The following is a 26,585-nucleotide window of genomic DNA, read 5'->3' on the forward strand; positions in this document are numbered from 1 at the left end:
GAAAACATCGGCCACAATCCTAAACACTAGCTCTTCCTTCCCATGCTGCCCTTGTCACTGTTGGTGCTGACTCACAATAGGAGCAGCTTTTCATGAGGGACTTGAATCTTAAAATGTCAAGAAAAAAAACATTGGCCCAGAGATGCCTTTTGTTTGCTTTCCATGCAAAAGCAGCTGTTTCTATGGCGCTACCTCTGCAGAGTAAGGTTGCATTAGTATACCTATTTTATGGTAGCTGTGTTATGAAAATGACGGTCATATATCATGTACATTTGCTTATTTATGGTATTAAGGGGGTGCAACCGGAAAGAGAATCTCACCTACACATGCACTGCCTGTCAGACATTTACATTTTACACAAAAAAGTTTCAATTATGATTAAATTGTTTCTAATGAAACAAGTACATCAGGCTGACATGAGACTATTAATGTATCAAATATCATTTACAGTTGCCCCCACAGATGAGGTGAATGTCAGAATAGATCGAATCAACATCTCTAGACATTACAGTCATGACTTTAAAAGAGTCAGCATGCTCAAACCAAAGCCCTTGTAAGATGCTTGAACAGCATCTGAAACCCTCTCCTTTATTCTAATATTAAAATTGGATTTTTGGGAACTGACGTTCACACTGACTTTCACCAGTTTTCAGAGTGGCCGTTTGAAAATGCTAGAAACACTTTTGCCTTGAAACGTGATTGGGCAGCATGTCGTACAATCTGGTTTGGTTTCAGCTTACATACTCCTGTGATTAGGATTTGGGGTGATATACTGGCAGAAATGAATATAATATCGATAACAATTTTTTCATCAATGGCTAATCACCTGAAACTAAGAATCGTGATTTTTTTTCTTAGAGTGAGCCATTTATATATAACTATGGCGCGGGTTCTTTCCCATGAAGTATGCTGTGTTGTTTCTACAGTGTTCACATCGCAAAAAACTATACTTCAGGGTGCTTGAAAATGCAGCTTACCATTACCTGCATTAACTAATTCATGTGGCCACTGTGGGGGCAGGTAGTGTACAGTGAGTTTATCAGATCTATTTGCTAAAAAGAGATGCTTGCTGCAGTTGGAAATAGTGTTTATGTGAGCTGTGAGACTGAACCAAAACAGTAAAACTGTGGTCAGAGACGCTTTGTAGACAAACACTTTGTAAGGTTGAGGGGAACTGCAGAGTTGGGTGATAACTCAACATGCATTTTATATATTTTAGCTGACCTTTACTGTGTGTTTTACACTATGTTGCCAGAATGAGCGGAATTTTTATTTCAGTGCAATCCAATGTTATAACCAAAAGTTTGCTCATATCTTGTTGATGGGTTTGGACTTTAAACAAACCCATACACATTACACAAAGAGATTTGATCCACTGTTGATATAGAATTATTGATAACTACAGACAACAAAATTAGTTTCTGTAGGATTTTTCTGCACAAAACATCTACACACCTCAACCAAAAAATGCATGTTTTGGTATTAACTTAAATTAACAAAAATCAATAATAATTGGTATCCTAGTTCCTTCTACACAACTAGAAATGACTAAATCTCACCATCTACTCTTCTAACCAAACCACAGCTGAAAATATGACTAATAAAAGTTCACAGTGTACAAGAGACATACAACATGCTCAAGCGTGGGACATTGGCCTTCACAGGACAAAAGGCCAACCATGATGTCACCTTAGTTCCCTCACAACATAACCCCCTGACCTTCTGAGAAGTGCTAATTTGATGAGTCTACATTTCCACTGCGGTTTAGGATTTTTGCTCAACAAGTCACACAAACTGAATCCTAACAACAAAACCGAAACCTCCCTAAATACAGGGTAACGTGGCATTTTTTTGGGCCTTGCAGGCCTCGTGCTGTCAAGAATTGTGAAATAAAAGACCCCTTCCAAAGCATATGACCAATTTTGACATAGAACTCCATTATTTTTAGACAGCAACATCATTATGCCTTACATCAGTTGTGACTCACTGCATAAGCTTTTTTTTTTCTTAGATCGTCAACTTTCTTGGCAACACCAAAACTGAAAAAAACTCAGTTTCTGACAAATTAGAACAGAAAAGAAGGATGTAAACAAATAATTGCTTTTGTCATGTGAAAAACTTTAGCCCCTCTGTCTGGTATCTTTCCCTTATAAACCACGTTAGAGGTTGGGCTAGTGAGAGCTCCACCACAAGACTCCCACCCTCCAATTCCCTCTGCTTGTACTGTATGAGCCCAGAGAACCACATCCTGAGGAGAGGAACGCAATCGACAGCATTGCCTCCTTGAACTGGAAAATTGGTTACACAATCTGAACTTTTCACTGACGACTGTGTTGCTCCACTAAAAATATTACAATCACTGCTTTCATTGGAAGCCAAACTGTGGAGAGTGCAGAGACATTTCAAAGGGAAACAATAGCAAAAAACCCATAGAAAAACAGCAGGCCACTGATCATGGGATGTGATGGGAGAGATGTCTGTCCTTGATGTGAGTGCCAAGGTGAGAGGCTCCACCGCCATTTCTCAGAGTACTCTTGGGAGTTTGGAACCAAATGAGCCCTGGCCAATGGATAGTTGTCCGTAATATGAATGGACAAGAAAGAACTACAGTAGTAGGTCTTATGACACAAGCGACAAGAGTACAACACAACATACACAGCCTGGACTCTTTTAGGGAAAAACCCACTGAACCCAACTTTATCTGAGTCCATTCAATCAAGGCACATGACATTTAACTGCACACAATCACATTAACTGAATCCTGCCTTAAAAACCCAAACAATGTCCGTCTACCAGAATGATGAAGAGTGCTGAGGTAGCTCTCATGACCCATGAATGGTATGTTGTAAAATATAGAATGTGATACATAAGTGATGTATTAAACGTTCACACTTACAGTAAAGAGGTTAAAGGTTCAGTAAGTAAATTTTTACATGCATTAACTGCTTTTATTGCCAATGGGTAATCAGGTTGTAACCTAAATAACTTACAAACCTGCCAAAACTGAGACCTTTCCAGACTTTCTGGGTTGCCTCCAACAGCCTGTGGACTGATTTCTATCGAAAGGACTTAAGACAAATTTTCAGGGAAAATCCAAAGCAAGTGACACTATGCAAGCCCCCAAGTGTCTGCTTCTATTCTACAGTATGCAACAGTAGCTAACGCTAGTTTAGATATGGAGTCCGCTAACGTCAACAAACAACAGGCACCCACTAAACAAAGAGTACACACATGCAGTGTTTTCATGATATACAGTATGCATCAGTGGCTTAGGGTTTACATTTGCTTAATTTGAGTTGCTGCAGCTGTTGACTGAAGGTTCACTTCTGGACCTGCTGTCTGCTCTCCTCCTGCCAAAGGTACGCTGGCTTTATTTTGTCTGATTTGTTTTGGGGTCTTTTCTTTTCTTTTTTCTTTCTTATAATTGTAAGTGTTTTTGTTTTTTTTTTTTTTATAATTTAGATTTTTTGGGGGTGTTTTTTTTATTTTTTACTTTTTTTTTTAGATAATTATGAGTTTATTAAGCATTTTGTTTTTTGAATTTTCTGCATTGGGTACTTTTACTTTTCATACTTTTAGTACCTTTTCTGATTATACTTGCTTTAATCAGACTTTTACTTGTAAGATAGTATTTTCATGTTGTGGTATTAGTACGTTTACTATAGTAAATGATCTGCATACTTCTTCCACCACTGGTCACACTACCGTTTTGGCCATTACCCAAGTGTTTGCCTGTTCCAACAGAGTATGTTTGCAAATCACAGGATGCTGACTGATTTTCTGAAAGTTACATACAACCCCAGGATTATATAAGATGAATATTAAGTTCTGACAATGTCAACATGGACTGCAGTGCCACAATAAGCTTAGACAGACGTTGAGTTTTAGCAGTATCTTGACTTTCCCAAGAGCTAAAATGTACAAAATTAGTTTTGGCTTTATCTTTGACTACCCATTAATGTTGAGGTTTACAACAAACCCACGTTTGAGTCTGACAAAAAAAACAACCAAAATTGTACAGCTGGGGTGAATTGGCAGAATTTAGGAGCAGGAGCTTTTCGAAGAAGGGGTGACTTTGCAGCTTTGGACCCCACCTCACTCCATCCAACCCCCTGCCACACTCTCTCCTCTGAAAAGCCCTGGCAAGTTATGAGTCCCCCCCACCCCTAACATAATGAGGATCAGCATATATAAAGTGAGAGCACAATTTGGCAACACATCCCTATAATAACACACAGACCCACGCAGGACTTTTTGCCAGGCGACTGGAAGAGGAAATAGAGGAGTATAAACAGCACTCACCGCGGCCAGGCTCGGGTTTCCATGGTGCGCTGAGGCATCCTCTGGACAGCTCACACACACAACATAGCGTTCAGGAAACACACGCAAATCTGAAGGCAGGCAGAGAAACAGTACAGACCATGCTAGTTAATAACGTGGGCTCACCTCTAATTATGAGTCAAAGGCAGACAGAGGGAATTGTGGTGAAGGGTTGAATTTACATCTACAAACACCAAGTATTTACTATTTCTTAGACCAAGGAGAAAATGGCAGTTTACAGATAACTGCTGAACTTTATGAGCCGCATAAACAGCATGAAATATTAGAAAATTTTATGTTAACAGTGGCTCTAGGGGAGTAATAAGACTGTTTCTTCAGCTTCAAAGGCAAAGACCATTGACAACAACAATATTATTACATGTATTATATCACTGTAAATCAGCTGATCTCAACATCCCCAGAAATGGACAGCCAAAATGGCCAATATCTGACCTATAGCCTGTTACACAGACTCCTGGATGTGAAGAAACTGCATAACAATTTAAGTCCAAAATTTATAGCATCACTCCATCTTCTGCAGCAACATGTTTCATGACGGAGTACTTAATGAAACTTACTGATACAGAAGAAAAAAATTATAAAAAAGTAACTTCCTGCGTGAAATACATGACAGGAGTGTTGGAAAAATACTACAATATTCTTCTTCCTGCATTCTTGATCCAGTTAGCTTACCACCCTTTGTTCAAAGGGTTTGCAGCTGTGGCGAGTTTAGACCATAAAAGCTTATATTCCTCCTCAGTGGCCATTTCTAAACACACTGGTTTTACTTTACTTGTGTGGATCAGTGGTTTATAAACACAGCCAACACACACACTTAACTTTGGTTAAGCAGGCACAGAACATGCATATATGTACAACACACTTGCATTGGTGTACACACACACCTTGTGTGAAGTATGTCACGAGGGTGACTACGGATGTCAATGTCAGTATGTTGGTTTGGATGTCAACTGATTTCTCAATAACTACTTGCCACATTAGCATGAGATTTTCAGTAGAAATGTTTGGACTCTGGGGGTGAATTCTCAGCCATTATCAGGCCATAATTTTTACGGTGACATAAAAGTCTAACAGACATAAAACTCTAACAGAGACATTGCGATTAAATTTACTGAAAAAATTGTACTTTCCAGCGGATGAACCCTGTTGATTTCAAATATTCCAAAAGATTTTCTCTTGAGCCACCCCACCCAAGTCAAAATTTTAAGTTTCTAAAATGTTACCTCCTAATAAAACGGGCATATTGCTATGAAATTAGCTGAGCAGCTGCACTGATTGAGCATATTAATTGATTAGTCAATTACAGAAAACTAACTGTCTACTATTTTGTTAATCAATTAATTGTTTCAGTCATTGTTCAAGCAAAGATGTCAAACATTTGCTGGTTCTGGCTTCCTAAATGTGAGAACTTGCTGCTCTTCTTTTTTATTTATGATAGTCCATAAAGAGTTTTCCGGTTTTGGACATTTGGTTGGACAAAGGAAGCAGCTTAGGATGCCAATTCGGGCTCTAGGAAATTGTGATGAGCATTTTTTTGTTTGTTCCTCTCAACATTTTTTTAAGTAGGCTAAATCAGAAAATACCACTTTTATCTGACTGGCTAATTATAGCGACAAAGTTCATTTTGACACATAAAACCAGCCCACCACCAGAATAAACACTTTTTAAAGCATCTGTTTTGCAGCTGACTGAATATTTTTATATGACTTGCCCACTATGTACAGCTAACTCAGTGGACCGAATTACACAACCTTTGACCCAAGTAGACTGGGTCTAATTTGATGTGTAACGGACCTGCTGAGAGAAATTGTCATCTCAGTCTGCAGCAGTCAGTGCTGCCTTAACATCCAGGCCCCAAGGGAACAGATATTAACTTTACTGACAGGAAGAGAGCCATGTTGGTCCCATGAAAAGGTGGCCAAGGGTCACAGGCACTAGATGGGCCATGGAGATAGATTCTCACTGCCCTCCATAGACAAGCCCTCCAACCCTTCCCTCTTCCACTCTCAGTAGCCTCTCAGGGGAACCACTTAATGGCTGCCTGTTCTCTACAACACCCTGAGCAGGTAGGGACAGGACATAAAAACAAGTGAGGGGGAGAAAAATCAACATGCAGAGCACAGATGACTTGCTCTTTCTGTGGGAAATCTGACTGAGTACGAGTCATTAAGAAGTCTATTTCTGATTCATTTAACTGGGAAATGATTCTTTGAAAACATGAAGATTACGTACCCCCGTAGAGCTGCTTGACAATGCATCTGAGGTTGAAGTGTCGCTTCAGAAAATTGGCGACCAGGTTGAAGTTTTTGCCTATAAAAACAAATACAAAAGACATACAGTTAAGGGTAAAAAGACAGAAAGTCGGCTATTTAGATCATCAATTGCAGTGCCATCACTTGACTTTGATTGCTTCAAGTAGAGCAGTTGTTTTTTGTTTGTTTTTTTTTGCAAGTCACTGTGCACCTCTGGGGACATTTTTGGTCCCCAGATTTTGCTGCAGAGTGAACATTCTTGACTTTTACTCTACTCTTTGCTAAAGACAGATGCTGACACGACATAGCGGCACAGAGGAAGAGAGAGTCTGGCTTTTGTTTGATATCCAGCGTCGACAAAAAATATTGTTGCACACCTCAGACCCATCGTTAGCGCAGTTTACGAGTTTACTACATCTTGTGAGTGCTGATATCATGCTGTCTGAACGTTATGCTGAACTCCGTTAAAACTTTATATGGGAAAACAAGGAACCATTGAATATTCGTACTGAACAGCCGAACCTGCTTTGACTGACACATCTGAGCCGGGTACAGCCCTTGTGGATACAATGACTAATTTGGTAAAGGAAATAATAACACTGCTACTAGTAACTTCATAAAATCACATCACTTTACTGTAATGCAACATTTAAAAACCAGGAAAAGACAATACTTCTGATTTGTAAAATCTGAAATATCCAGTCTTATATCATGTTATCAATATGACTGTAAACTTCTAAGCCTATACATGATGAATTCATTCACAGAGATCACTGAAGATCAAACTTTTAAAAAATAAAGCAGCTCTACTTCTTCAACAAAAAAAGCCCATTCATACACATTATTGTAATGTTAGCTCTATATATCCAATCAACGTCCTGCTAAATTTAATCTCATGCTTAGTCAAAAGGCCAGCGTACTACAAAACCAGCTAACTCATTCGGTGAGTGAGAAACTATTCATTTAGTTTAACTGACCTCCCAGTTTGGAACAAGCAGAGAAACCGTGGCCGAGGCCTCTGCTCTACTTGCCATGGAATGTTTGTCATGGTATGTAAGATGTGCTGGGCAGAAAAAGCAGCCTGTTGCCTAATCTGGTAGGAATTTGTTGACCTAAACCAAGGGTCTAACTAACACGCTCTCCAGTTGTTCTTGGTAAACAGGACAACAGTCTGGAGAAGCTGACAGAGTCTGCTCACTCTTTGGTACCTTCCTGTTTTTTATTTTCCTCTCATTGATAAAGTGACTGTAAAATTATACCCTGCTTGACTTTACCACCACTCCTTTAAAAGTTTTCTGATTTGGCATTTTCACATTGCTGTTGCCGTGTGAAAACCTCATTAACTCCCAACTATGGGGATTTTAGTACTTTTAACACCAATTAAAGGATTACATGTCTTCCATAGTTTGAGAAAATCCTGACCTCTTGCTCTTTCAGAACTCCCTGGATAATGTCAAATATGCAATGTCATCATGCTAAAAATGAGGCTGTCTTTGTCTCTGGAAAGCTGACATGTTGGAAGTCGGGAGGTTTTAACCCGTAGGCAACAACACTGACAGTCACTCATAAATACAAAATCAGAAAAAGTTGGACAAGTCTCCTCTGAAAGTATATTTAGGAAAAATACGACTCCAGCTAAGCGGACGAAAATGGATGGATGGATGGACGTCCCACACAGTCTGTTAGTATACGCCACACAGAGCAGACAGCATGTTAACAACACTGGCCCACACGCAAGTGTGATGGGGCCTTTGTGAACATTCCCCTTTCTCTGTTAGCTGATGTCATCTCAGCACCAACTCTAAGCATTTAATTATCGTCTTCAAAAAGAAACCGTCTTGTAATTCTTTGGATAATGACAGGCAATTACAGAGACAGTGTGTCACAAAACTGCCACAGGTATACACTTAAGTCCACTGGCCAGTGATTAATGGCACCACCATGGCTTTCTTTTTCTCCATGCTTGTGGCTGAATTAGCAACAGAGGTCACTTGAGCAAAAACAATTCATACTTGCAAAAAATAAAAAATAAAAACATACATAAATGACTGGAGGACTAAATTAATACAACAATCAGTCAAATCTTTTTTCAAACAAACCAAGCTCAATCTGTCAAGTGCGACTTAATTCCTTGCAATTAAAAGTTAAGTCCAGTTAAAATGAAACTAAATTCAGAAAATCAAAGGGCTTTTGAAATATGAGTACCTGCTTGTTACTATGATACAAAGCAATTATAATCAATATTTTTCTTAATAAGGTTAAAGTGGTACCTAGGTGACAGGATGTAACATTTGTCAGTTCAACACCTATGGCTAGGCGTCTAATCCTCACAAGCAATTATGTAAAAATTTTGCCCGCAGCAAAATTGACATGTTAGGCTGCTTAGTAGAGATTTGCGAACACACATTAAAGTCTCTCAGTGACAGAACAAAAACAAATCTCTAATCTACCCAATTAAAAGGGGACTTTTAGGTTAGTGACCATTACTTGGCCCCATTATTTTTAATTCTAGCCATCTAATCAGGGACTGTTTTATACCCAGCCCGTCAACTCGAAGTTTTTACCTTGCTCTGAAGTTACAAAACCAGCAGGGCTCCAGGAGCCTCAGATTAGGAGTCTCTGCCCTGCAGCAAGAGGGCCATGCAGTAAAGGGATGGTGAGACAGCTTTAGGTGAATAATGAATCATTTTACAGCCTGTTTTGTCAACCAGGGGCTCAGGTAACTCAGTATATACAACACAGTCTGTAAATGTTATGACAATGACACATTTTTTGCTGTACTGCCTCTGTGCCACATCACATTGCAAGATTATAGCATTACAAGTAAACAATGACTTTTTTTTAATTTAACTTGGCCACTTAACAACAACAAAATGTGTCAAAGTCCAAATTCTCATGGACTGTGGTGTACAGGGGGAGAGATCTGTACACTGTATTAAAAGCTTCCACCTTTTTGTAATTGTGCAATGTTTTGATCTAAAATCTCTGCTGCAGATTTCTGTTGAGGCTGTGGCACACCAAGCCGACGGTTAGCCGTCCGCCCACGTTTGGCTGACGGCGATCACGTGCAGCCCTCGTTGCCAGTTTGTGTCCTGCGACCACGTAACCCATTGGTGAACAATGTCAATCTGATTGGCCATTCAGCTCAATGCACGAAAAGACAAACGGAAAGGAGGAGGTCAACAAACAGCTAAAGTTTAGAGGTAGGGAGGTCAAAACAAACTTGTAATATGAGGAAAGATTGTTTTCTTTAACCATTGGACTCTTAACTGGAATGTTTTCTGTAAATGTGCTTTGTTCTTCCAATATTGGGTTGTGTTGTTAATGTGCTAACTGGATAACTAGCATCATGGCGGTCCTCCAGTTACCCGTTTTGAATGACTATTACAGACAATCACTGACTGCTGTTATGGAGGAGTATCTCCTCTCACATAGAAGGCACAAGCTATTCGGCTGTCGGTTTGGTGTATTTCTGTGCAACTTTTTAGCTAAGACGTGGCAACGTGAGGCGACACAGCAGGGGGCTTTCATTGCAACTAGCTCACAGATGTCGACTTGGTGTGTCATGGCTTTTAAATGGAAAGGTTGCACTATTAAAATTACTTGAGAATTTAATACAGTGTTTGGATCATTTGTTAGTTTGATTTTTAATCCAGCACCTGTAAAAGACTTTTAGATGTGCCCATCATCCACCCTATTTGTAATGGACATCTTATTGAACCAGGATACTCATGTTAATGTAATTAATAAGGACATACACGACTGGGGTACATCCTTCACTGAACTGTCTATAGAGTTAGGGTCCTTGTATGTTTGTCCCTTTAGTGCTGAACACCACCTAAATTAGCAATTTCAGTATGTTATTTCCATGGCCTAAGAAAGTTCAATCAATGTTTGTGAACATGAGCTGCTCTCTCAAAGTAAAAAAAAAAAAAAACAGAGAAGTGAGTCCCAGACTTGTGATGTAATCATGTACAAAGTCTGGAGCTGTTCCACAGATATTTAATAGGAGCCTGATTTTGTGAACGCACATAATGTTTGTTTACTTTTTTGTACTAAAATGAGCTTTATTCTTCTGTAGTGTTCTCATTTCTGAAACAGAAAATGTACGCATACAGACAATATCAGTGTTTACTAAGAACAATGTGTAGATAGACAATCCTTGCATAACACCCACAAAATCAAATGGTACTGAGAAATGCTGCGTCAATTAGTACGTTTTTAACAACCTAAAAACAGTGCACCAAAAATAACACAATCAGTGAAAATTTATGCTATGTTTAGAATTTTTTCACTGATTCACCTTGCCGTCGCACAGCCTTTTCCAAGGGGGAACTGAAGCCATAATATCAAAGCCAACAGACTCCACTGACAAAAGGTGATTTTACTTATCAGAGCACTGAGCTGCTGTTGCAGTGTTGATTGGTGAGTGGGTAAGGTAAAGCAGAGCAAATATTCACATATAGCAGACACACCAATATTGATTTTTTTTTAGGACGCTAAAATACATTTTGCCACAGACCCGTCCACAGCAGTGCATTGTTTAGCTTCTACGCTGGTAGATTTGGTTGATCAAAGATGTTGGCAAAACAACAACGAACATAAAATAAGCACAACAGAAATGTCACATTGTACCAAATGGTTTAACTATCAACAATTTTACACATCTCTGCAATTGTAGTCGACTGCAACTGCAACTACAAGTGTCTAACTGAAAGTGGCTGTTGTTGTTGTTAATGTGAAGTCACTGTGATTCAGTCTACACTCAGAGCATTTTCCTGTGTGCTCTTCACGTCATACAGATACATTGTTTATGGAGCAGTTCCAGATTTTATATTTGATAGCATCACAAATATGAGTTTTAGTACTCTAGTTTGAGGATTTGGGAGAGAGTTGTTCAAGTTTACTTATATTTTTGCACAGCCTTAGACCATAGGAGTAACATATGAATTTTTAAAAATGGGTGTACTTCCCCTTTAATACTTTATGTACATAAAGTATGTAGGACTGGAGAAGCCACTCAGCTTTAAATAGAGTGCCTAATTAATCCCAAAGGGAAATTACATTAACACACTGTATGGTATGTTGAGCATGTTTGTAGTTAACAATAGCGGCATTCCTTTATTGGGAAAAAAAATTGTATTATTCTTTAAATAGCAGAGCAGTGGTCATCTATGGCCACATTCTGGATGTCTACCCCGAGAGGAATGCAGATCTTTATCTCTGTTTTGTTTTCTCTGCCCTTTCTGGGTCCAGGAGGGACCAGGAAGCAAGCATCTTTCACTACACATTCATGCCTCTCTCTGTTTTTAGAAGCTTCGATTTTGTCCATTAGATTCTTTGGTCTCATGTCTAGCTCTACAACTATTCTCACTGCCTTCCCTGGTGGACTGAACGTTGCCAATTCCCAGGACAAGTTTGACAGGGACGTCTGGACACGGAGTTGGGAACCAGTGCAACGCCATGGCCCGAGACATCAGCTGTTGCTCCAACTTTATAATGTCCTGCACAGCGCAGAGTTGCTCTTGGCCCGTTGCCCAGGTTCTCTCGTGCTAAGCTTACATTCATGTTTCTCTCTCACAAACAGTTTGCTAGTGCCTCCTCTGGGAATGAGTGGCCCCTTTCTGTGGCAACTGTGGCCCGCAGTGGTGCAATACCCAAATCTGCAGGGTAGAGACTTTAAAGAGTTTCATTTGTCCTTCCTGCAAGAGAAGATGGCCTTGCTTAATTGTTTTGAAACCCAATGCACAACAATATTTTGACAGGTCAAATCAAACAGTAAACAAGCCAGCACGCCATGTTTTCAGAAATGTGGTAGATAATATTGTAACCGCTTGTATGGAGATACTTATACCATCTTGTAATATACCACAAGACAACTGCAGAAAAAAGACACAGACTCCACAGGGCTGGTGCCAAGGCTACAATACTGTACTTTCAAAAGACACACACACACATGCACGCACACATCCCTGCAGCTTTCACCACTTCCTGGGAAAACAATGAGAGGAAAGAAAAGTCAACAAACTAAGAGGCATCCAGAGTGACTAGGACTGTAAAATGGAACAGACAGGGGTGAGAAGTATTCAGACCGGGGTCAAAGGTAAGTCCCCATGGAACAGACTTCATTAACTTCAGTTATATCCTGAGGAGATCATTAAAACAGCCCTAGAAAACACAGCCTACTTTTTCTCGCCATCCGCATTCCTGGCAGCACATGCTGTTGTGTCTCCTGTAGGAATTCATAAGAATTTCTGGTGTTACTAGCAGGTCTTGGACATGCATTATTCACAACAAAGATGAAGGTTAGTGTCATGAAAAATGACCTCTCAAACATTAAACAAACAATGCAAAAACCCCTTTTTACTCTGCCTGTTCAAGGCAGGAACATCACAGAAATATCACACCGCTATGCCGCCTCACCATTCTGTATAAAAGCTATTATCACAGATTGGGGGGACAGAATTCGCCTTTTAGCCGGTAACTGAGGTAGTAACAACGCCAAATCGAGGGCTGTATAAAAGGGACAGCCAGATGGACAAGATCATGGGTGTCACAGGTGTGACGCAAGAGATTTAAAAAGCAGCTAGCAGCAGTTAGCAGCTAACTCAAAAAAGAACAGCAGCCATAAATGTCCACAAATTGTCAAATCAATGAGGTCCAGTTGTTAGATTAATTAATCCAATGCCTTTTAAGACTTCTTATGATGACTCTTATGCTAAAGTTATGCTGTTGTTATTGTTAATAAAGCCCGGCCGACACATAGGTTATATGTCACACTCGAGGCAAATGCTGTTGTGTCACATGTCATGGCCGTCATGCATCATTTGTTTCCGTGATGCTAGCATGCTGTCTAAAATCACACACTGGAGCAGAATGATATCATGCCACTGTTGTTTGATTCTGTATAAAACTGCAAACAAGGTGTAAAAAAAAGGGACTTATTGCGGCATTATAGCACAGTCTAATTGTAAAAAGGGCTACAGCTTGAGTTTTGGTAAAATTCTCAAACGCCACCCAACTAACTCCCATTTCCCGGATAACCTTATCCACCACCATTTGCCCAGTCGGTAGTGCGCATATGCAACTCTCAATGTAAATAAGGAGGAGGCAGGAAGGCTCACTCCTCAGTTACTTCCATCATCGGCTCCGGAAAAATTATGGGGCTATCCTTATTTTTGAGCTCTGCACAGTGAGTCCAGGGCCTCTAACATAAGTACTTCACTGAGCTTTCTGCAGCCTGATTTATTTAACATAATGTAAAACAACAGCGTTCAATTATAAGGGTAAGAATTTAAATAAAACCCTATAACATAGCTGGACTTTTGCTGGAAGAAATTAGTTTAGTTTAGATATGCATGATGATTCTTCCTACATAGAAGGAAAAACGATAACTCTGAGGAATATATTATTAATTATTAAAATATATTTTGTATGAAAATATATTGATGCAGGACAGCCACAACTACACCCAACTTAGTCTTGGCAAGATGGTGGAAACATCAATAATTCCACACTGGTAGAAAAGATTTCCGCACACTTACATCCATCCAGTGTATGAAAATATATTTAAATCAAAACTAAAATAAATAAGTCTAAATAAGTTGGTTCCCACAGATGAGTGGAAGATTATTTTAGGCTCATGTGCAAAATAAGGAAAAAATGAGTGGCCTCTCAGTCAGTTGGTACAAATGTTTCCACCAAAAGATGAAAAAAACTCTTGAGGCAGCAGTATTATATATCATTAATACACTCAAATTATGCCAGCAGTGCTTCAAAAACATGGCACTGAGATGGAAGGGAATCTGATTACCCACCAGCTGCACGTAAACGCTGGTTTTACATTAACCTGGTTATTGCAGTACATGTGAAGGCATTCTCCGATTTCCTGCCGTAACCTGATTTCTCCCATTAACAGCGTTTCTAGTGTGCATGTAAATGTAATGACTGTATATCAGGAGAACTGCAATTCCCACGCAAACCCTTTATGAACAGGAGTTGAATCAGCAGGACAGTCAGACATCAGTGCCTGAGAATCCTGCTCTTTTGACATCTCCGCTTTGATGTGGACCCCCTCCCTCTGTCCTCAAGTGTGGGTGGAGAGTTGGGGCTTAGAGCGAGAGAGTGGGGTGGAGTGGTGAAGGATGAGAGAGCATGAGGAAGTTACCCATATGTAAGTGGGGGCTTTCCTGGAAGGACATCACTCTCTGTGTGTAACTGTAACTACGGCCGTAGCGAAGCACTGTGCCTTATCATCCTGCACAACGTCCACCTGAAACAATATTTGCACATGAGTGTTCAATTTAACATTTGGGTGACCCCTTCATTGCAGTTACAAAATACGCCGCAGCATGGTAGCTCTGGCCAACCCATAATGCAGCATGTGACTAAAGTGGTGGGGAGCATTTTAGAGCACAGAGCAATTATCGAGGGAAAGAAATCTATTTCTCAGAAACATAATCTGATGAGAGAAATGCAGTCACAATACAAAATGTCATATTTAATCATCATTATATCTTAATTAACCCAAGAGGCCACAAATCTCTCAAAGTGCTGCCACTGTTTATATTAAAGAGCATTCAGGCGGAGGAGGATGCAAACTGCTTATTTTGCATTAAGCTCCTTTGGATTAATGTTGTGCAGAGCAGTTTGTGGACTTGAGTTATGCACTGTGCTGGCCTTTCAAAACTCAGATCAAGGTCTCATTGGAAGCAGGCTATCTCTGCCTGCTGGGCCCCTTTGCAAATCTGCCCATCTGTATTTATAAATCCAAATAGATGAACCATGGCACACATGGCAATACTGTTGAGGTTTTGCTACCATTGACTAATGTTAACAGGCGGATGAGGCCATGCAAAAAAAAGAAAATTTTGTATTGAATTGGCTGAAGTTTTGAAGTAAATCTTATTTGATTTAAATCTTATTTAAATGACACAACACAGGAACTGGAACGTACTAATGTCTACATTTAAACTAAGTTGCTTTTGTTAAGTTTTTCACTAATATAAAGAAGGTCCTCACATAAAACTAGGCCTTCTCCGCAGTAGAAAGAAATAAATACTTTTGAAATTGGTGCTACATGATCAGGGAAGACAGAGAAAAAGGGTGCTTTTGCTCAAGAGGCAGAAAACCTACAACTACCAGAATGCTATGCATCTGATGTAATGTGGACTGGTGCAAGTGAACAATAATACAGTTTTTAACTGTAATACAGATCTTGTATTACAGTTAAATACTAAGCTAAAACTTTCTGAAAACATTTGAGGCAAGAATTAGGCAACTCTGTAAAAGAATCTTGGTTTACATTTGATCAGCACTGTTTGGTTTCACTTGATCTCTGTTTTTTTGGCCTCCATTTTCACTGCAGGAAGTGGAATGGTGCCCACTTCCTGTTCATAAACTCTTGCCATCACAGCGAAACGGGGCATTATACTAAACTTCTGAAAACATTTTAGGCAAGAAACAGACAGTGCAGTTACGGATTCTCGATTTATATTCGACCACCATTGCCTACTTTCAATGACTGATCGGGTTTCGGTCCGACATGGAGGGTCAGAGAGAGGGGCGGGTGTGTCTCTTGAGCTGTTGTATACTCTTTTGGTACATGGTGGCGGCAATAGGGTTGGCAGCAGTTGGCGTACAATACGAAAATGCGGAAGTACCCACATTGTTTGATACAAAGCTGGTTGAAAATTGCCAAGTATCCCTTTAAGGCCATCCTGGGCTGGCATTTCCTGACAACACAAGGCAATTCTGGCATGCAGCACTTCAATGACATCTGTCCACAGGAAAAACCACGGAGCTCACAGGAGCACACGACACAGGGCAGGCCCGTTTCTCTCAAAATGAAGCAAAGAGCGTGAAAAGAGGAAAGACATCCACTGAAATGTTGCAGTAATTCCTAAAACAAGGCATTCTGGTCATGCTGAACACTTAGCATAGAGTTCAAGGGAGTGTGTGCCATCTCCCAGACCAGAATGTGGTGAATGGGAACAGTCACATGAATGTGATCCGTGCTCAGGCTCAGGCTCAGGCCCTAATTATATGGGAAAAGAGTGTGGTGTGACAGCTATGGCGGGGATTGCGGTTGTGTCCTAAGAGACTGCAGCTGACCCTGCGGAGACGGAGAAGGAGAGAAAGTGAGAAAACATAAAGAGCAGACATGGGGAGAGAGTGGATAAATGTGTGTAGAAATGCAAGAGGAAAAAGAACAAAAGTGTGTGTGTGCAATAATAGGAAAGGGGGGGCTGACACTGGAGTCAGACTGTCCTATGTGTTGCTGCTGAGTAAGGCAGGGGGCTTACAGGAAGGATTTAAAGAGCCACAGCAACACCACAAAGCACCAGGAGAAAGGGGGTTGCCCAGCAGGGGCCAGGGGAGGGAGGGCGAGCGGGGAGAGGGGCAGGCTGGCTGGAGTGGCTACTCTGATCAGGATCCATTTCCAGCCCGGGCCTTGGAATTCCTTTGTTCCTGTCACAGGTCTCTGTTTCCCCCTCGCCTTAATCCCAGCCTGCCTCACGCCCAGCAACACAGAGCGGGGCAGGTAACTCTGCCACAGGCATACCTCTCTATTTACAGACCAATCCCCACATAACAGCCACTCACATAAATAGTAATAGTCATGGTGGCACTGAGAAGAGACAAGGTGGGTTCATGCAGGTTGTCACTACAAAAGGACTTCTGTGTTTTCAGAAAGGTGCTGTGAACTGTGAAAGTAGGAAGCTGAAAAGCAACCAACACACATGTGAAAGTTACATGTTTTTGCATTTTGCCCACAGACAGTCTCACTCACATTCTTACTGAACAGCTTTTCAAAATTTGATAAACTGTCCGAGCCTGGAGCTGTAAGCCTTCAAAGGGCCAGAGAAGACAACAAAGCTAAATCTATGACAGGGCAATGCAAAAATTGACCATCGCCCTTTTAGTCGCTACACATCCTCCACATTCTTCACTGGGAGGGAGATGGTCATTCGTAAACACATTCTCCAACAGTAAAGCTATCCAGCAACACTTGTGCTTTTTCCCGCAATGGCCGTGGCCAGGCTGCCTTAAGCCCTCTTCATAGGGCTGCCAAGAGGAGTCAGTGGTACACTGTGCAGCACTCGCAAAGCCCTCTCCCACGGCTATTAGTGACCATTCATCTGGGGAGCCTGGGAAAATGCCTCTCCAGCCTGCCGTGGCCATGGGGAAACAGGCTGGCAGGTGTTCCCTCCCCCTAAGCCCTGGCACCTGTGCAGGGAGAGGAAGAAGGAACCAGCTCTGCCATGGGCTAAAACCTACTCTAGGTACCACTTTGCCAGGGCTCCTCTCGCTCCTCTGAGTGGCAGGAAGCCTCTCAAACACCAGGCGAAACTATACCGCAGCTGTGCCTCACATGGGGAGATCAATGTGGCTATATCAATACTAATGGTAGACGTTAGACATCTGGTAATGTGCTTTGGCAGTTTGAAATGGCATGTTAACTAAATCCGTGTAAAATGGGCCTTCTCGGTTTACACTTTACACATACGCACAAATATATATACACCATAATGGACTACAAAATCAATATCCCCTTGAGGTAAAACAAAACCAGTCCAAGAGTGAAATGAAAATCAAGATAGCACACAATCAGTCATTTGAGTAAACAAATCTAATGCAAAAAGTAGAAGGTAATTTCTGGCAAACAATCGCTTGGGCAGCCTGTACAATGTGCTGTGTTGTTCAAGAGGGCCATGTTTCAAGTCAAAAGGTTTTCTTTCTTGGACGATTTTTTTGCGGCGCAGTGACATTGTCATTAGGACAACTCTGACACTCTTGCTGTTATAGAGCATACCCACAAGCTTCCTTACTAGAATCGTATCATATTAAATGAAAAAAATGTATTCCTTGAAGAACCTATTATGCACTTATTTTCAATCTGTAATTACTCTGAGAATGTGGGTGTGTTCAACACGGTCTACCAAGGAGAACGCAACAGGCCTCTCCCATGCTCCCCTTCCCTTCCCTGGGCTTCGAAAGTCTAGCATGTCCACTCTGCTTGTTAAGAGCCAAGATATTTGGTGGGAAAAATTCCCTCTGTTCATCTCTCTAAAAACATAAATAAATCACATCACTATGAGCTAATCATGAAGTCTCAAGTAGCCGGGTAGATAGAAAAAAAAAAAAAGAGGGGTGGTGCTGGGGTCGGGGGGGGTGGCGGGCAGTTGGAAATTGGCCTCTGCAGCTGAGATATGAAGAAATGGGTTGGATTTATGTTTGCAGAAGACATGGGATTAAGCCCCTCTCTGACACACATATGCACCCAACATAGCATACACACATAAATACAATAACCCATAGAGATAACTCTGATACAAACACTTGCACTGAAGGGCCTTGGAATGCAAAAAGCTGTTGATGGCTCATTTGAAGTGCCAACAGCTGAGGCTGTTACGCTGTTCTTAATGCTGTCTGTTGGCGGAAGCCCCTGTGATTTCACACTGGCACCAGCTCAAACACCGCCTCATACAAGACCCACAATCCCCTCCCATACCATCCCACACATAGCACCACACTCCAACTGCCTATTCTTGGCCCAGACATCAGTGCCACCCCGCCTGACACCTTTCTCTATATGCAACAACATGCACGTGTTCCAGCACATACGCATGTCTCACTCCAGGATGTCCAGCTTAACTCTGCTCTCAGATAACATAATGCTGCACACGGACACACACTGATGCAAATAGGTCTTCTGCTGAAACAGATGCACTCTGAAAATCAGCTTCCACGCCTTGCTATGGTCAGTCAGAAAGTCCTGCAAGGATTAGCATGTTAGCGTTTGACCCGCTTGCAGAATAGACGACCCCAATACTTAATACCCGCCCTGAGGTTTGCTGGGCTTCCCCCCCTAAGCCTATAGTGTGTCCTTCCCTTTTTATGGCTGCTGCCTGCCTGCTTACTTCTCACAGTCGCAGTCTCCACCTTTACTGCTCTGCCGCCTCCCTCACATGGGACAATGAAAAGACCAAGAATGTGATTACACTCACTTAAGACCTTTAATAGGACTAGAGCACATGAACTGTGTGGGCCTGTTTGAGGCGCGATACCTTTTCATGTTCCGAGAGGGGAAAATTCTCCAGTACAGTATGGAGTCATGTTCCACTGGTTACATTCTTTTTGGCAAAGCTGCAAGGAGCTTAATCATTTTTACATGCATATTTCACTGCTGAAATACTGATAGTCCCCTTGTTCACACAGTGAAGCGAGTGTGTGTGTGCACACAAATGTGTGTGTGGAGCCTCTGTCTGTGATCTCCATCATTAGAGATGTCTGTCTCTCCTCAGTCTGTCATGGGGAATATGAGACAGGCTTTTCAGTAACTGTACACTGTCAGCCTGTTCACACCTAGCCCAGGGGGAGGATATATCTCTCCAACACACTGTCGCTCCTTTTGATTCTCACTGGTTCTGACGCGTATCAGAGCCTGCGACACACACGCATGCAACCAGTGTTTATTGAGAAAATGGCAAAAGTTGTACATGCACACATGTGTCCGTGTATGAAAACAAATGCACATATAAAAGCAAAGTTTTAGTGGCTAAGAGGACTAACGTGGAGGGGAGTAGCGTGAGAGGCAGAGCTGCAGCCACAGGAGAAACTTTATGGAGCCAACTGCCCTGTAATCCCACTCTCACAGTCAGTCCTGCCCTGCTGAGTGAGCCCAGTTTAACTGCCCTTAACTGCTACCTGTGACAAACCTGTCTGCCTTACAGCACACAGCTGGGGGTTCCTCTGAAGCTAGGCTTACAGTGCTTCAAAGGCATGTGTGTGGGTGGCTGGGGGAATGCACTGGATAAATAGGGATGCACCGAATTGGGCCTTTTCACATTGGAGCATAATTTACTGATTTCTCTCTGTGTATACTGTATGTGTCGGAGCAACTGTTTTTGTTGTCATCCAGTTAACTGCAAGTCCAGCTAAACACAGGTGTGCCAACATTACACAGAATCATAACAAACATTAGCCATTTTAATATACTCACATTTTGTGCCAAGTTAAATAGTGCAACACAATATAAAAACTCCTATCAGCACTTGCCTCCAGGTCACACCCTGGGCGTAGAGTGCCACCGTGTCCCAACTAGTTCTGTTGTCTTTCCTCCCACACTCTCCTTAAAAAGGTAGCCATGCAATACTTTTTAGACTGTTTTTAAACTCCCATCCTCCTCAGAGCTCAGTGGCCCACCTCCGTGTACAGTCATATCTCTGCACTAAGGTCCAAGTGAATAAATAATGGTTTTTAGCTCCTAGCCAAAGTAAACCACTTTACTTATTCAAGAGTTGATGACAGACACACCTAAGACATGGAAAAAGTGGACAAAGACGACTACATTCCAGAGGAATGAGTAAGAGTGAAATCAAAACAGAATAAAAGGAATGTGCACTCATTACCAAATAACAATTTAAACTGATGCTCTTTGTAAATACACGAAGTAGCAATGTTACACACAATTATTGATCATAAAACAATAAATTATCAAATATTGGACTATCTGGCTCAAGGGCGGTGTAATGAGGGTCATAAGATGGTGTGTTACCTTTTGCAAAAAAGGCTGAAGCAGGTGCCAGCTCCCTCTTCTGTTTGGGCTGTCTCCTGTTGTGCAGGGACTCTGTGTACTGCTTAACCCTCTGGTCAACAGCATCTCGAACCAGGGCTGTAACCTCCTACAAACAGTGTGCGGATATTTCAGACATTACAAGTAAAGAATGATGATGAGCACAGGCAGACAACATGATAGCAGAAGTCTCAAGTGAAAGGTTTGCAACCCCACGAGTGGCAAGGTGAAGAGATGAGAGGAGTTTGGCAACAATGAAAACCTCTACAAAGAACAGACAGAAGGCTCAAAGTCATTTTAGATTCCACGCTGCTGCTTTTGAAAAGGCCCAGAGCAGAACAGAAGCCATATATTCACTCGCACACTTATTCACACACACGCCCTTCTCCTTGTGTCCATACCTCGATGTGGTCCGCAGTAAACCAGCTGGCGTCCCCTCGGCCGCCCAGGGGCAGAACGTGAAGATCCACCAGCACGGCAAAGTTCCCACACTGTAACACAAAAGAGGAAGGACAGCCACAGGTTGCTGAGGGGCATTGAGCTCACAGACAACAAAGGAAATCAGAGTGTGGGTGATTGACAGCGAGACAGACCACAACGACCCCCTGCGTCCTCAAACATCACCCCAGGCCTCTCATGGCAGTCCCCTCCCTCCCGTTCCTCTGTCTAGCCATCTCTTTACCAATCTCTTTACAAAAAAAGTATGGCCTTGTCAGTCTCCTCATATTTCCACTGTCTCAGCATAAAATCTACTTTCTTGTTCCATAAGCTTTAGCTACACAGTCACTGCCCCAGGTCACAACAGGCTGCACAAAAAAGTCTCAAGATGTACAACATAAGTTAAGATTATCCTACTTTGTATCAAAGTGGTGGTAAAACTCCCAAAGATCAACTCTCAAGCACTCTGCATGTTTCTGCACTACAACTTTTTGAGTGCTGTAGAAAGCTGAGGAGAGGGCTGCAGAGTGGATTCCAGAAGCACTACGTCACTGTGTCAATGACAATAAGCTACAAGGGACAGGGAGGCCAGAAATGCCGCGGCTGGTTAAGTTACTGTTACATCTTTCTCAGGCTAGCCTGATTATGGTTTACACATGAGTGCAAAAGCTGCCCGCTTGCAGAGACCAAATGGATGTGGGTCTCGTGTGAACTTCGCCTCTCCCTGGACAAGGAAGTAATGGATGGACTGAGACCACCCACAACATGACACAGAGGAGCAACAAGCGCTGCCCTAAAAAACCCACAGTGATAATGCAGCAAAAAGCACCGAGCTGAATGGGGTAGCAAAAACAAAGTCGTATAAAGACAAAACCAGATTTCGGGCTCACAGCGTAGATCTGGAAAAGGAGTGTGGACAAACAGAAGAGGTTATTCATTTAGTAACAGGGAATACTTATGCACACTAAAAGCTTTGTTTTGGGCCAGGCTCGTCCCCAGAGCCGAAGTATTGCAGACAGAATGACTAAACTCTACAACCCAGACTTGAGGGATGTTCCTACGCCTCGCTCTCAGAATGACGTGAGAGAAAGAATTAACAGGGTGTGTAGGGAACGGCCCCCACTACTTAGTGTCCTAATTCTAGACACAAGCTCCCAACTCTCTCCAGTTGTCTCCTCCTCTTCTTGTCTAAAAGGTGTCATCTCCTTTGTCAAAAGAAAATAATAAAGTTTTATTCAAGTGACAAGAGCGAAAATCAAGCTGAAAACTATTTCCTTTTCCCCACATGAGAGCATTTTCCTTTCTCATTGTCTGTCTTTAAATAATAATTAAAGTGAAGCTGCTTCCTTACTTCTAGTTGCATGTCAACTAGTGGAGAGGGCGCCCCCATATGACTGTACAGTGCATGTTATTGTCAAAGCTGGCGCTGTTCCTCTGCATGACAAGTCCTGCAGCCCTAATGTGTGCCAACTTGTACTTAAGTACAGTACTGTGCAAAAGTTTTAGGTCACCATATTATTGTTGTTTTAGCAAAGTTGAGTTGAGGATGTACATATATAAAACTAGATAGATAGAGAGATAGATAGATTGATAGAAATGTATTAAATTTATTTCTCAGTCTTTTTATTAAAATATAAACAAATAATTCAGAGAATATGTAAGATGCATAAAAACACCACATATAGTCAGAATTGCCTCTTCAGACTGAAGTCACTAATTTAGTGTGTATATATGATGTATTTTAGTAAGACAACTGAGAAATAAATCTGTATGATCATTATAACCTTGCTAAAATAAGAAAGTATAAGTTGGCCGAAGACTTTAGCACAGTATTACATGTCTCTTTATCAGTGTTACAAAGGCTAATGGAAAATCAATGTTATCCCAAATCTTTCAAAAAGGCAAAAACATGCATTAAGCTGTGATGCCCTCCCTCCATATCTTCAAATATGCAGCAACAAAACAGAGTTCACAACATCAAGATGTGATAACCACAAATAAAACACTGTTCAATACTGAATAGTCTCTTTGCACAAAAGTATAAACAAAAGTTGTCATACAAAAACACGCTTTCACAAAGACAAGAATGCCACGGAGCAGAACAGAGCCCTCCTTATGTGCAAGTTCCTCATGTATAAAATGTATGCATGTTGCCTGTCAGAAATCAGCTCGTCCCTACAGATCAGTATTCTCTCCATCCTCTGCCCTTTGTCTCACAGCGGTCCACGGATGACTGGTGGCCTCAGCTGACTGCCTCCGACAATTACCAGTGTGTGGGAAAGCCTAGCAACAGAGGGTCCGACCTTGTCAATCAAAACACAGGGACCTACGAGTGGATGAGCCCCACGGTGGTTTGTTGGGGTTGGACTTGACACAGGCTAGATGGGTTTGGTATCCTGACTTTTGAGACTGAAGAACAGCTTTTTGGATGAGTATACGAACTCTGTCAATATGCATGAGTTACCCCTTTATGAGGAATAACGGCCCTGCAATAAATCCTCTAAACTTATTTGATTTTTTTTTAGGGTGACAGTTAATGGTGTTGCAGCATTGTGACTACTTTATATTGGCAGTAGTGTAATTTAACAAAGTAATAATACTTCATCACGGTACTTGTTATGGGAGTACATTTACTTCACTTGAGTTTTTAATTTATTTCTGTCAACTTTCACTTATACCCCACTACATTTCTCCTGAGCATTTTATAGTTATTTACGACAAAATAGGGAAGGAGTTAGTGATGGGCGAACTAATGAAGGAACGGGAGGGAGGGAAAAACCTAAAATCCTTAAAGCTGTAAAGAAGACCTTGTTTTTAATTTTTTTTTTATTTTTAACTTCAGTGCCATTTCTAATCTGGTGTATGTTACAAAGAAATAAACTTTACAATTCAAAAACAGCTTGCTTTTTTATTAACAGCATTTACTCATACTTTTATTTTCAATACTTAAGTACATTTATTATCATAAAATTACTTTGATACTTAGTACAGTAAACAGATACTTTCAGACTTTTACTCAAGTAATATTTTAAAAGGTGACTTTATCTTCTACCAAAGCCATTTTCTGGTAAGATCGCTGTACTTTTACTCAAGTATGGCTTTCAGGTACTTCGCCCACCATTGTATTATAGGAGGTGATCCTAATTTTCTGTCCCCTGCTCGCGTGTACATCCTGATAGAGAACACAAGATCAATCTCTGAGGGTACATGGCTCAAAATTACACAAGCTAATGCGAGCTCTGTAGAGCAACATAAGGTTAATTTGATCAATATCCTGGAATTTAGAGAGCAGTGTAGGGAGTGCAGCCCTTATGGAGACACAGCAGGGTGAATCCCCTAAAGTGGTTTCTGAGCTTCTGATTGAGTCTGTGTTTCGGGCTGAAAGCCAGACATCTAGCAAGCCTTAGACTAACTTCCTTTTATCACATTAGAACAGCAGACAAGACTCAACTGAGAACTGGACATTAATGATAAACACTGGTCTGCCCCTTACACAAAAACAGCATGTGATTCCCTGAGCTTCTCAGAAAAGGGGGATTTTGTCAGGAAAGCGAAGTAATGCAATCACACTAATAAGAAAAAATTCATTTGCTCAGGTTTTAGCGGAGGCACAAATTTACCACTAAAGTGTCGATCTTTGAGGCTGTCTAGGTGCAGCTATCAGGCATTATATAAAAGGTTTGTTTTGAGTGTGGCACACAGAGGTGGAACACAGTCATTGTTTGGCAAGTCACAAGGAAATCTCAAGTCTTGGCACTCCAGTCAACACAGGCAAGTCCAGAGTCAAGTCTTAAGTCAAGACTAACAAGTCATTAACTTTGAGTTTAAAGTCCTAAATATAAATATTAAATTTCCAATAATCACAGATGCTTTTAAAATGTGTATTTATTTGTAAAAACAATGTTGTTGGAAAGTTACTTAAGGTAACGTTAACAAAGCATTAGCTCACTAACGATACTTATATTAGCCTCAACTCACCATTGTTTGTGCAACTCCAAATGTCAAACCAAGTTGTAAGTTGATGCATATGTCTCTCGTTTTTGGCACGCGCCCTTTGCATACTGCAATTTTCTTTTTTTGTGGACCAATTTTTTTTCTACTTGAAAAAGTAGAAAAAAATATGTTTGTTATCATTTTTACCAACTGGTGTTCAGTAAGCACAAACTGATTCATCCAAGGGATTAAGCATCAACTTGCTGGGAATGAATAGTCTTCCGTTAGTTGATTCAGAAAATGAAAGGGAGTGTACTGATTCATGGCGCACTTTTCCAAATACACCTTTTAATCTTTAAGTATTTTCAAGTTAAAGGCTCAAGTCCAAGTGAAGTCACGAGTCAATTTTTATTTTTGATTTTCTCAACATTTTTGACTCAAGTCCAAATCATATGACTCCAGCCCATACCTCTGGTGGCAGATAAGACAAAAAAGAAGCAGAATCTTATTGTCACAAAGGCTCTGACCAAAATCACATCATGTGGTCTAAATTTGTCAAAGTCCCAGCACAAAGAGTAACCAGTGGATCTCTGAGCCGACCTCTGCCATGAACTTTGACCCCGGCTACAGCCCCTCTGTAGTGAGATCTCTGCAAGCTAATACTTTGTAGATGCAATGATGCAGACCGCAAGGAACCTTGTCCTGCTTGAGCAAAGCATTTTGAAAGTGCATAAAAAAATTCAATATTCTGACCGAAAAAGGGGTGGATAAAAAACAGCATGATAAACAACTTCAAATCAGTCCTCTCTGCAAATACCACATAAGCCTTTCTCTCCAACACCATCTCGACATCGGCAGGACCCACAAGCATTTCATGAGCCTCATATTTATTTATAAAATTCATAAGCTCTCCTATTTTGTGTACTTTGCTTTGACACATTTAAAGCAATACTCGGCGCAACTGTCGCTGTTGTTGGAAAGAAAGGTTTTGATAAAGGGCCAAATTCTAGAGGAAGTTCCTCTTTTCATACATACTAAAGTGG

General features: G+C 41.2%; 1 protein-coding gene across 1 annotated transcript in view; it reads right to left on the reverse strand.

Moving 5' to 3' along the window:
- The window catches only part of LOC121955013 (SLX4 interacting protein), a 37,354-nt gene that overhangs the window by 7,394 nt on the left and 3,375 nt on the right, over positions 1–26,585 (reverse strand). The window contains exons 2-5 of the mRNA XM_042502787.1: positions 21,573–21,662; positions 21,154–21,280; positions 6,574–6,651; positions 4,303–4,391 (exon numbers count right to left, since the gene is read on the reverse strand). Coding sequence (XP_042358721.1) covers positions 4,303–4,391; positions 6,574–6,651; positions 21,154–21,280; positions 21,573–21,662 — 384 coding nt within the window. The remainder of the gene's footprint in view (positions 1–4,302; positions 4,392–6,573; positions 6,652–21,153; positions 21,281–21,572; positions 21,663–26,585) is intronic.

Source organism: Plectropomus leopardus, chromosome 15, assembly GCF_008729295.1.
Source record: "Plectropomus leopardus isolate mb chromosome 15, YSFRI_Pleo_2.0, whole genome shotgun sequence".
Lineage (NCBI taxonomy): Eukaryota > Metazoa > Chordata > Actinopteri > Perciformes > Serranidae > Plectropomus > Plectropomus leopardus.